Source organism: Geotrypetes seraphini, chromosome 3, assembly GCF_902459505.1.
Source record: "Geotrypetes seraphini chromosome 3, aGeoSer1.1, whole genome shotgun sequence".
NCBI lineage: Eukaryota > Metazoa > Chordata > Amphibia > Gymnophiona > Dermophiidae > Geotrypetes > Geotrypetes seraphini.
Genome location: NC_047086.1, coordinates 339,849,376 through 339,862,139, shown reverse-complemented (window position 1 = coordinate 339,862,139; position 12,764 = coordinate 339,849,376). Strand labels below are relative to the sequence as shown.

Genomic DNA, 12,764 nt, shown 5'->3' with positions numbered 1-12,764 from the left:
AGAATACCTGTGCTGGAGACTCTTGTCACAGTTCTGCGGAAAAAGGCTAAGTTTGAATGTTTTTAACATGATAAAATTATTATACCCAGATATGAAAGTTATTTTTAAGTAAAATAATTTACTATCTTGAAAAGATTCAAAAGAAAGAGGAAAAGGGAAAGGAAAAATTTGAAACTTAAGGGTTTTTATATATATATATATATATATACATATATATATATATATATTCCATGTTCTCAGATATAAGTAATATAATATAGTCATTCTTATGGATTTAAAGACATACAAACATAGAAAATAATCTTTCAATATATAAGAATGACAAAATCTTTTTATTTTACTTATTCTTATAATTAATAATACAATAAGAGAAGATATACAGATATAGAGAAAAGATGGTAGTACTTTAGATAAATTATTAATAGCTTGTGGGAGTTATCTAAATCTAACCTCAATCTGCGTATCCAAGTTTTCGTAATTAAGAGGGGGGGGAAGGGAGGGATAAGAGGGATGGGAGGGATTAAAAGGGAGATATATAAGGTAATTATGGGGGTAAAGGAAAAAAGAGATATGAAATACTTAAAACACTGGGAAAATATACATAATTTAATATCTGAAAAATTAAAAAGATAAATGGATATTAAAATTATGTCTTTAAATGTTAACGGTCTAAATCACATGATAAAAAGGAAAAAAGCACTATCATTTTTAAAAAGGCAAGATGCAGATATATGCCTTATACAAGAGACCCACCTCTCACATATATAATCTAATAAACTAAAAGGAGGCTGGGTCAAACATTGTTTTTTCTCACCAGCTATAGGGAAAAAAGCGGGTGTAGCTATTTTAATTAATAAAAAATGCTCTGCTTCATTTAAACTAAAAGCTTCAGATATTCATGGAAGATGGATAATGGTGGAAATGAATATGGGAAATACTACCATGACGTTAATAAATATATACGCCCCTAATTCGAACCAAAATGAATTCTTTAAAACCCTTCAACAAATGATCATACCACTGGCTACTTCAAATCTAATAGTAGCAGGGGACTTCAATGCTGTAATGGATCCTTTATTAGATAAAAACCCAAGTAGAATTATGAAATCTATGGGTTTAGATAATTTGATTCAATCTTGCGATTTAACAGACATATGGAGAATACTTCATTTTGATGGTCGGGAATTTTCTTTCTGTTCTCATGTTCATAATTCCTTTTCAAGAATAGATTATATCTTTACTTCAAATCATCTTGCACATCAAGTGACACAAGCAGCCATTGATCCAATTATTCTATCTGATCATGGTGGAGTGTGGATCAAAATTAAAACTACAGATCAAAATAATAACAGACCAATTTGGAAAATGGATAATACACTGTTGGTTGACCAAAACTTCTGTGAAAATCTTCTAACAAAAATGAAAGAATTTTTTCAAATAAATGATAAAGATGATATTAACAGAGAAACTTTATGGGATGCTTTTAAGGCATCAATTAGAGGACAAATAATTTCTTATTCGGCTTTTCTAAAGAAACAAATTAAAAAACAATTTTTAATCTTAGAAAAAGAGATTAAAAATTTAGAATCAAAACTTATAGAAAAATGGGAATATTCTATTCAACAAGAATTATTAAAATTAAAAGGTAAATATAATGAGATCTCATCTAAGATGATTAGGAAAGATTTATTTTCTCAACAAACGTTGTATTATGGTAATTCAAATAAATCAGGAAGATTATTGGCAAACTATCTTAAAGCGAAAAAAAGAAAAACAAAATTAATAGCAATAAAAGATGAAAATGGAAATACATATACACAAATTGAACCAATTTTAAAACAATTCCTAAAATTTTATAAATCTCTTTATTCTTCCGAAAATTATTTAAATAAAGAAAAAGATGGTTCTGAATTTTTAAAAATGTTAGAGGGTCCAAAAATTCCTGAACATATAAAACGAAGTTTAGAAGAACCAATATCACTAAAAGAATTAGGAACAGCTTTGAAATCCCTTAGAGTTGGATCCGCTCCAGGTGGTGATGGATATACAGTAGAATTTTACAAAACATTTCAAAATTTTTTATTACCCTATTTATTAAATCTTTATCAATATCAACTCAATAAAGGTTGTATTAAAGGCACTATAGCAGAATCTTTAACTATTGTTTTGCCAAAGTCCAATAAAGATCCCACTTTGGTCTCAAACTACAGACCAATATCTTTAATAAATGTAGATGGAAAATTATTAGCAAAAATACTTGCGCTAAGATTAGCTAAAGCTCTCCCCCATATAATAGGTATGCATCAAACAGGATTCGTTGCTCAAAGACATTCATCTCACAATACCAGATTAACATTCCATATGTTATATTTAACAAAGAAAATGAATGAACCTACTTTTGCAATTTCATTAGATGCAGAAAAGGCCTTTGATAGAGTAGAATGGCCTTTTATGTATCAGGCAATGGAATGGTTTGGTATAGGTCCTGGATTTATACAAATGATACAAACAATGTATAGCTCCCCTTCAGCTAGATTATATATTAACAATACGTTTTCAGAAAAATTTAATCTACAAAGAGGAGTTAGACAAGGATGTCCCTTGTCCCCTTTGCTGTTCGATATTGTTTTAGAACCCTTAATATTAGCAATCCAACAAGCTAAGGAGATACAGGGTATACCTCATTCAGATAAAGAATATAAGATTTCTGCTTATGCAGATGATTTATTACTATATCTGAAAAATCCAGAATCCACCATTCCACATCTACTTGAATTGATTGAGAAATTTGGAAATTTTTCAGGATATAAAATTAATTGGAATAAATCAGAGATTCTTCCACTAAATATACACTGTACAAAAGGTTTATTTGATACATTCCCTTTTGTTTGGAAGGATGAATATATTAAATATCTTGGAATTTTGATAACAAAAACAGTAGATGAAACAATGAAAATTAATGAAAAATGTTTATTACAAAAAGTAATAGAAATGTGTGAGCAATGGAATCCTTTGCATTTATCTTGGTGGGGAAGAGTACAAACTGTAAAAATGATGATTTTACCTGTAGTATGTTACCAAATGGGGATGATACCAGTTTTCTTTCAAGATTCGTTTTATACAAAAATAAATAGGATTTTGACAAAATTTATATGGCTTAATAAAAAACCAAGAATTGCTCTAGTGTCATTGCAAAAACCAATTAAGGAGGGAGGGGTAAATTTTCCCAACTTTTATAGGTATCATCAAGCCTATATCTTACGTCATGGTATGTATTGGATCCTCCCAGAACCCACAGATAATATTCCAGACTGGTTTTGGCTAGAATGGAGGCTTATGTTTCCATTACGTCTTAATCATGTAATTAGTATCAAAATGCCAAGGTTATACAAAGATCATAAAATATTTATGGATACCTGGAAAACTTTAAAATACATAAGTAATCTTACTCAAATTCCAATTAATAAATCAACCAATCAAACTATATGGCTAAACCCCAAGATCAAAATTGGCGGTTTTAAAGTCATCTGGAAACATTGGATGATAGCAGGCATTCGTACTTTGGATGATGTAATTAAAAATGATAAAATGCTGGAGTTTTCACAATTGCAACAGAAATTTGGTCTCAATAAAACACAATATTTTAAATGGTTGCAATTGAAGCAATCTATTCAGAAAGGGTTCCCTGAATGGAAAGACCTCGCTAAATATCATAGTTTGGAATTCTTATGTTTCCAGATGGACTCAATAGGTCATAAAGCCGCAAAGTGGTATAAATTAATATCCGGATATATAAATAAAAAACCAAAAAATGGTCTTAGAGACATTTGGAGCATTGAGATAAAACACCAAATTAGTGCATCTCAATGGCCACGACTTTGGTCTTGGAGGCTAAAATGTACGGTGTCAGCATCTATGAGACAAACTTGGTTTTTTCTTCTTCATAGAGCTTTTTGGACCCCTGTTCGTTTACAAAAAATAGATAGTTCAAGATCTAATAGATGCTGGCATTGTCATATTGAAATTGGGACATTAGATCATCTTTTATTCTTTTGTCCATTTATCCTATCATTCTGGAAATCAATTTGGCCCCAAATTAACAGAATGTTAGAAAATCCGGTAGCCTTGACATATGATATTATATTATTTGGAACAACCATGAGAGCAAAAAGCCAAATTTCATCTAGTAATAACAAACTTTTATTTATTTTAACTGGAATTGCAATACAACAAATTACATCCAATTGGAAACAACATGATAGATTGAATTATATGTTTTGGTGGAATTCGGTATGCCACATATACAAAATGGAACTCGCTATTGCAACACATAAAGGATACATGAATAAATTTCAAAAAATATGGGGACCATTAACAGATTTCTGCAAATAAGGATAATTTTTCCTATAAATAAAACTTGGGTAAGTAACCTTGAAAGAGACCTGGGAGTGATGGTAGACACAACTTTGAAGGCGTCGGCACAGTGCGCCACAGCCTCAAGGAAAGCAAACAAAATGTTGGGTATCATTAAAAAGGGTATCACGACCAGGTCGAAGGAAGTCATCCTGCCACTGTATCGTGCAATGGTGCGGCCACATCTGGAATACTGTGTCCAGTACTGGTCACCGTACCTCAAGAAGGACATGGCAGTACTTGAGGGAGTCCAGAGAAGAGCAACAAAGCTGATAAAGGGTATGGAAAATCTCTCATATACTGACAGATTGAAACAGTTAGGACTTTTCTCCCTGAAGAAGCGGAGACTTAGGGGAGACATGATAGAAACCTTCAAGATACTGAAAGGCATAGAGAAAGTAGACAGGGACAGATTTTTCAAACTAAGGGGAACCACAAGTACAAGGGGGCACTCGGAGAAATTGAAAGGGGACAGGTTTAGAACAAACGCTAGAAAGTTTTTTTTTCACCCAGAGGGTGGTGGATACATGGAATGTGCTTCCAGAGGCTGTGGTAGTCAGGAGCACTGTACAGGGTTTCAAAGAAGGTTTGGATAGGTTCCTAGAGGACAAAAGGATTGAGGGGTATAGATAGGTGTAGATATGGGTTGTAGGGATAGGAGTAGAGGTAAGTTACAGGAATAGGAGTAGAGATAGGTTATAGAGCTAGTCAGGGACCACTGCTCAGGCAATGGGCTGCCGCGCGAACGGACCGCTGGGTGAGATGGACCTCTGGTCTGCCTCAGCGGAGGCAACTTCTTATGTTCTTATTCCTTTTCTTCCTCCTGCGCAGTTGTTCACATATCCGCAGGCAGTGGCTGACCTAGAATTATTCCCTCTAACATCAGAGGGAACTTCCCTCTGATGCAGAGAGTGCCTCTGACATCAGAGGGAATGCTTCTGGTCAGCTGCTGCCCACAGATTTCTACATGGACCTTATAGCTGGCAGGAAGGAAGAAAAGGAGTAGACCTACACAGAGAGGTACAAACCCTGTACCTGTGAGAGGGGAACATAAAGAGGTACATATCACTGTAGAGGCCCCCTGTGGGAGTGTCTCCTGTTCCAACACGATAGGCCTACATGGAGAATTACAAAAAACCCATGGGGGCACGAATTATTAGGAAAGGAATGGTAGATGCTTCTGTATCACTCCACAGTTCTGGTTGTCATATCTTAAAAAAAAAAAAGAAGAAGAAAAAAATATAGTGGAATTAGGAAAGGTTTGAAGAAGAGTGGCCAAAATATAAAGGAGATGAGCCTTCTCTCGTGTAAGAAAAAACTAAAGCGATTTGGGGTTCTGCAGCTTGGAAAAGAGACAACTTGGGAGGTATGATTGAGATCTTCAAAATCCTGTGTGGTGTAAAACAGATAAGAGTGAATTGATTTTTCATCCTTTCAAAAAGTACAAAAACCAGGGGACACTTGATGAAATTACGTGGAAGTACTTTTAAAACAAATGAGAGGAATATTTTTTCACTCAAAGAATAGTTAAGCACTGGAACTCATTGCCAGAGGATGTTGTAAGAGCAGATTGCATAGCTGGTTTAAAGAAAGATTTGGACAAATTGCTGGAGAAAAAGTTACTTAAATATAAGTGAATCCCTAATATACCCCAAATAGGAGTTCAGTGCGATTTTCAAGTTAATAAGAGGCTGACAATCTCCAGGAATTACAATCTTACATTAAAACTCAAAACATTAAAATCTAGCATTAAAATAGAAACATAGTAAATCTGCTCATTTGTTAGAGTGAAATTGAAAAGGATAGTTTGCAGACAAATAGGTTTTCAAAATGTTTACAAAATCTGAATGAGATATCTTGCAAACATAAGTCTTCAGATCTTTATGGAACCTGTCATAAGAGAAAATGGTTCTTAATTGTATTGGAAGAGAGTTCATAGTCTATAGTCTGCTCTGGAGACAAACATGGGGGAAGCCACTGCTTGCTCTGGATCAGTAGAATGGAATGTTGCTACTTGTGACCTGGATTGGCCACTGTTGGAAAGAAGAAACTGTGCTAGATGGACCATCGGTCTGACCCAGTATGGCTATTCTTATTTTCTTATATTTATATTTTCTCTTACTATCCAAGTATGATTTATTTACTTTTGGGAAAATGAGATGGAGGAGTGGCCTAGTGGTTAGAATCCCTGTCTCAGCACCCTGAGGTTGTGGGTTCAGTCCCCATGCTGCTCCTTGTGACCTTGGCAAATCACTTAACACTCCATTGCCCCAGGTACTGTAGTTAGATTGTGAGCCTGCTGGGACAGATAGGGAGAAATAATTAAGAGTACCTGAATGTAAACCTCAAATAGAAGCAGTATATAAGAAATTAAAATAAATATATTGCCTTCAGTGGTTAACAATCAAAGTGGTTTATATATTATATACAGATACTTATTTTGTACCTGGAATAATAGAAATGACATGTTTCTAGCAAACAAAGAAATGCAAAATTTTTAGCATTCTTTAGCTCTGTACAATAAATGTTTCAGCACAAAAGTATAAGGAAAAGTAGTGCTAATTTATCTGCTCCATTTCTAGTTACAAATTTATATTTTTCCCTGAAGCAGCCCAATCTGTAGCTTGGTTACCCTAAGCATAGCTTTTTTTTTTATTGCAAACTTACAGAGTACGAAAAAACAAAATTGTCAACCCCCACCACAACAGTATATTAAGATCTAATCCTCCCTACTAGAGAATGACATGGGGACAGAATTTGTCCCCGTCCCCTCGGATAACCGTAATAAACCATCCCGTGTCATTCTTTAGTGTATGTCAGTCTGTTCTTCTATACCAGCATTTTTCAATGCAAGGCTTGAGGGTCAGTGGCTGTGCCTAATCATACTCTGATTGTTTCTTCTCTCCTTAAAGAATGGCATGGGGATGGTTTCTCACGGGGATGGGTTAACCGTGGGGACAAATTCTGTCCCTTGTCAGTCTCTGCTCCCTACCCACCCACGTCCAAAACCTGTTTGTCAAACAAAAAATTTTATCAACTGTATAGGAATTTTATCACAACAGTCTGAAAGGAAAGGAAACAAACTAATGAAAACAATTATAACTATTGCACAGTAAAAGAAAGAAAGAAAAAAAGATTAAACAAGAAATTGTATTAATTCCCTTAACGTGCGTTAGACCCTAACACTGCTTGATGAATTCACTCTCCTCCCCCCCCCCCCCAATAGCTGGAAATTAGAAGCTTAGCAGATTTTAACTGTCTTTTTGCGTGGAAATACAAGAAAGCAATTTCTTGTTTAATCTACTGACACCTAAGGGTACTTCTGGTTTTACCCATGCCTATTTTACCCTTAGGCATCAGTAGGCGCCTCTGTAGTTGCATTTCCAGCGCTGTTTGTGGAGGCATTTTTTATGGCAGTTTAATTGCTTTTAAACCAATTAAGTTAGGCGGCGGTAGCAGAATTCAGCCTTTAATGTTAAACATTAAAGGCTGAATTCTGCTACCACCCGCCTAACTTAATTGGTTTAATTGTCTTTAATCGACACAATAATTGCATCGTTTAAAAGCAATTGAACTGCCATTAAAAAATGCCTCCACAAACAGCGCTGGAAATGCAACTACAGAGGCGCCTACTGGTGCCTAAGGGTAAAATAGGCATGGTAAAACCAGAAGTACCCTTAGGTGTCAGTAGATGGCTCTCTAGTTGTGAATCTCGTCACAGATGCCGGAAATGTAGGCCTTGAAAATCCTGGCCTACATTTCTGGCACCTATCTGTGATGTGGTTGCAATTCTTTAAATGATGCAGTCACATGATTGACACACAATCGGTGCCACTTTTGTGGACAGCTGCCGTTCCTGGTACCATTTATAAAATTGGGGCCTATAAGTATAAAATGGATTTCAATGCACATTGAAGATACATTAAGCCCTAATGCTGATTTATGAATTCCCCCTATATGTCAAAACCTCATCAGTCTTTCTTCCTTTCCCCTCAAATTCAGCTTTTCCCTTCCACCACCATCCAGTATTGCCAATGTCTTTCTCTTTCCTCTACCCCTCTCAAATACAGTGTGTTATACCACCTTCTCTGGACTGCTGCTTCTTGATTCTAGATGTCAGCAGCAGCAGTGACAGCAAATAAAAGGCAAACATGTGTTGTATTGTCTTATTTGTGCCACTGCATGCTCTTTTGGTCCCACCCCTGAACTTCCTGTTTTGGAGCCAGCAATGGCACACACACAAGACAATGCTGTATGTTCATTCCTGTTTGATGTGGTTGTTGTTGCCTGCATGGAGACTCTGGAAGTGGGTCAGAAGGAGGTTTCAGGATCAAGTGAGTGCCAGATGGGTAGAGGAAAGGGAGAGAGTCTAGCAGTGCCAAATGGTAGTAGGGATGAAGGCTGGTAATACTGGATGGTTGGGGTTTTGAAGGGTGGGAGAGAAAAACATGTAGTGATGCAGACCCTGAGAGACAGTGTGCCTAGCAGGGATGGGAAGGTTGGGCCATCCATTGCATTACTTTCTTAAAGCGAGTTGAAACTTCTTTCTGAGCACAAGGAGGAAATCAGATTGCCACAGTTGGCTCTGTTGATGATGACACTCCCGGTGTGGATACTGCCCAGTGTATTGAATCTTCCAGAAGAGTCTGGCATACTTGAGTGCGTATGTGCATGTTCCTTCTCACTTGTCTGGCCAACTCGTAGAGGACCTCCAGTTGGTTATTTTCCCCCCACAGAACAGAAACAATAGCACTCTCTGATGTGCAAATTAGCATTCTATCTAAAGCAGACTAATGCCCATAGACACTCCATCCATCTTTTTGTTTCTTTTGACCCAAACAGGATAGGGGCAGCTCTCACTAAATGCACTCTACTCAATTAGCTATCAAACTGCATTTCCTTTACTTATGCCCAGGCTGGACTGATGTCATGGCTCACATTGTGAGGACCATGGCTGCATTGGTAACCTGCTTCAGATCAGCCTCTATTGAGGAGATTTTCAGAGCTGCGACATCGTCTTCAGTCCACATTCACATTTCATTACTGCCTTGAGCAAGATTCCTGACAAGACAGCCAGTTTGATTAGATAGTTCTGCAGAAGTTGTGTGGAGTCTAGAATCCAATTCCACCATCCTAGGCCTATTCTCTTCTGTTCCACGCTCCACATGTTGCAAGTTCCTATTGATCATTGCTTTTAGTGAGTCTGGTAGCTAGGGATTTCATCTATGGCATTCTGATATCCTGCTTGTTTTCAGTGAAAGCGAAGTTACTGAGGTGTTTTAGCAGGTGTTTTCCATGGACTGCAGGACACACATTGCCACTTCCCTCCCACCTACCCCAAGAATTGTATTCTCTGTTCTGTTTTATCCAACTGTGCGTCTCGTGTGAGTCGGACAGATAGGAGGGCATGCGCACATATGTGTGGTTAGGACTGCCAAAGGCTTCTGGAAAGATTCAGTAGGCTGGGCAGCATCTGCATCAGGGCTTCGTTGGCAACATCACCTATCTGTGGCAATATGTGTCCTGCTGTCCTCAGAGAACACCTGCTGCATGTGAGTAACTTCACTTAATGTGTTGAATGTGCATCCCTAGTAAGAAATGGGAAAAAGAGTTGGGATAAATTTTTGATCTGAAAAAATGAGAGAAGATTTATAAACACCTTTTCAAACTGTCTGTATCAAATAATCTTTATAGAATATGGCTACAAAATGTACTATAGTATATATACTATATACTCTCCTGAGGCTTCAACATATTTATGGATCAGGAAATGGCCTTTGTTGAAGACAATGTTGTCAAAAGGGAGATTTTCAACATATTTGGTGGCCATGCCCGATCATAAAACCTTTTTGGTTGGAAATACTACAACTACTCATTCAGATAGTGAATAAACATTGTCCCATGCTAATAAAATGCTGTTTATTGAACATTCCAATCCCCAGCTTAGGAGCAGAAGAGCAAAAGCTGGCTGCTTATGTCTTTATGGCAGCCTATATTGTCATGGCAACAGCAAGCGTGCTGCTGCTCCAGCACTTAACTTAGTTTTAACCAGGTTGGAACATGTTCATTTAATATCTAAATTAACAACACTTCAATGCAACGCACTGAAATCTTAACATAAAGTTTGGGATGTGTATAGCAAATGGACAGAACAGAGACTCCAGGACTTAAATTGTTTGTATTGGTGAAGACTGAAGACATACTAGGCACTATACTATGCATTTCTCTTTGAAAAAACTTACTGTGTTGGAAGTTTGAGGATGGTTTAGAAGGGTTAGGGTGGGAGGGGATGGGGGATTTAGGGTTAACAGGTTTTGTATCAAAAATGACTAGGCTGTTTTTCTGTTAATATCCTTGGTGTTTAATTTTGTAGTGCACTGAATTTCTAATAAAACCTTTGTTAAAAAAAAGTGCAGCCCTAGTATATACATATGTATACATATATGAATAGATACGTGTGCGCACACACACACACATATACACATAAGTGGACACTGTTGTCCTGTTACTGTTGAAACTTTTGTAGTTTTTACTTGACTGATTTTGTGTTGGTTGTATTTTTGCATCATTACCATCATAGGGATACTATATTAGTTAACCACATACCCGACCCTGTAAATTATAAACACCAACCCTAATCACTAACCATGAACACACCATTCAATTCATGGAATATTTCTAAATTTTGTGTTAGCAGCATGGCACTTCCTGATCTTGCAGCACACAAACTGTTGTTAATATTATTAATGTTGGAATTACCAGATGTACAATGCTATACCCGTTAATTCGCTGTATGTACAGTTTCTCTTTATTGTATTTACAGTTTCTCTCTATTGTAAACCACTTCTCTTTATTGTAAACCGCCTAGAAGTCGCAAGATTGTTGGCGGTATATAAGAATAAAGTTGTTATTATTATTATTATTATGTATCTTTTGGTATATAATTGTCATGGTGGGAGGATGCTGTATATGATAATTGATTCCCTGCTTGAACTCCTATTTCAAGAACTGTGCTAGTTTGTGCTTTTATTGTGGCCATTCAAGAGGCAAAACATTGGTCTTTTTCGGGAACTGCGCGTCTCTTAGGCCCGAGTAGTTTAGTGTGATAGTAGGATGGAGAAAAGATAAAATACCAAATTCCATGCATCTTGATCAAAGGACTACAGAAACAAGACCTTGCAGGAAAAGATAAAAATAAGAATGACGGAAAATAACTCCCAGTAATGCATCAGGCCCAGTGTGAAAGTACTTGGGGGGTGGGGGGGGGAAATGCTACAAACAGTGCCTAAACTTAGGTACCTAAGTTAATTAAGAAATGCCATTTAAAACAGCAAAAAATATTAACAGTTAAAGCGTCTACTGGCACCTAAATAATTGGCGCTACACTCTTTAGGCTGCTTAACGCCACTGTGGACGTGGCTAACGCCAGAAGTGTCATTAGGCGGCCTAAAACGCCTATGTAGGCGTGATTCATGACAAAGATAGGTGCTGAAAACATAGGCCTGGAAAACCCTAGCCTACATTTCCAATACCTATCTTTCCCATAGGCGCAATTCTGTATATGGCGTCGTCGTTTGATTGACATGTGATCAGCAGCCACTTTTTAGGTGGTTGCCAATATCGGTGCTATATAGAGAATCTGGGCCTTGGTGGCTATGTTTTGACAAGTTCTCACTATATCAGACAGATTGTATGTGTATGTAAATTCATTTTAGAAAAAATGTGTGCTCATATTTTACTTCCTTATACAAATTTCAGCTGTTGAAGACCGAAAGCCAACCGAATTCCTGATTGTGGAAGGACAAAAGTATGCTGTAGTTGGGTAAGACGTTCGCAATAAGTTGCTGTGTCCTGGTTTAATTGTACAGGTTTTAGAAATTTGCAACAGATTTCAGGAGCACTTCTTGGCTGTCTGTGTCTGACTGTCAGGATGGTTCTATAATTCTACAGCAGTGTTTAATAGATTTGAGCACATTTGTGCAGAGCTGGAAAAGTTAACTGTCATACAAAGGACCTATAATGTAAAGATCACCAACTGTAGAGGAAAGTAGATGAATGATTTATGGCAATAGAGTCCTACTTAAGAAAATAATAGTTGCCATACTGGGACAGGTTCATCAAGCTTAGCATCCTGTTTCCAACAGTGGCCAACCCAAGTCACAAGTACCTGGCAAGATCCCAAGGAGTAAAACAGATTTTATGCTGCTTATCCTAGGAATAAGTAGTGTATTTCCCCAAGTTCATCTTAATAATGACTTATGGTCTTTTCTTTTAGGAAATTATCCAAACCATTTTTTTAAACCCTGGTAAGCTAACTGCTTTCACCACATTCTCTGGCAATGAATTCTAGA

General features: G+C 36.9%; 1 protein-coding gene across 5 annotated transcripts in view; it reads left to right on the top strand.

The window, feature by feature from the left end:
• Positions 1-12,764, top strand: part of VPS54 (VPS54 subunit of GARP complex) — a 285,872-nt gene that overhangs the window by 172,051 nt on the left and 101,057 nt on the right. For all 5 annotated transcript variants that reach the window (XM_033938671.1, XM_033938667.1, XM_033938668.1 and 2 more), the window contains exon 17: positions 12,172-12,235. In XM_033938671.1, coding sequence (XP_033794562.1) covers positions 12,172-12,235 — 64 coding nt within the window. The remainder of the gene's footprint in view (positions 1-12,171; positions 12,236-12,764) is intronic.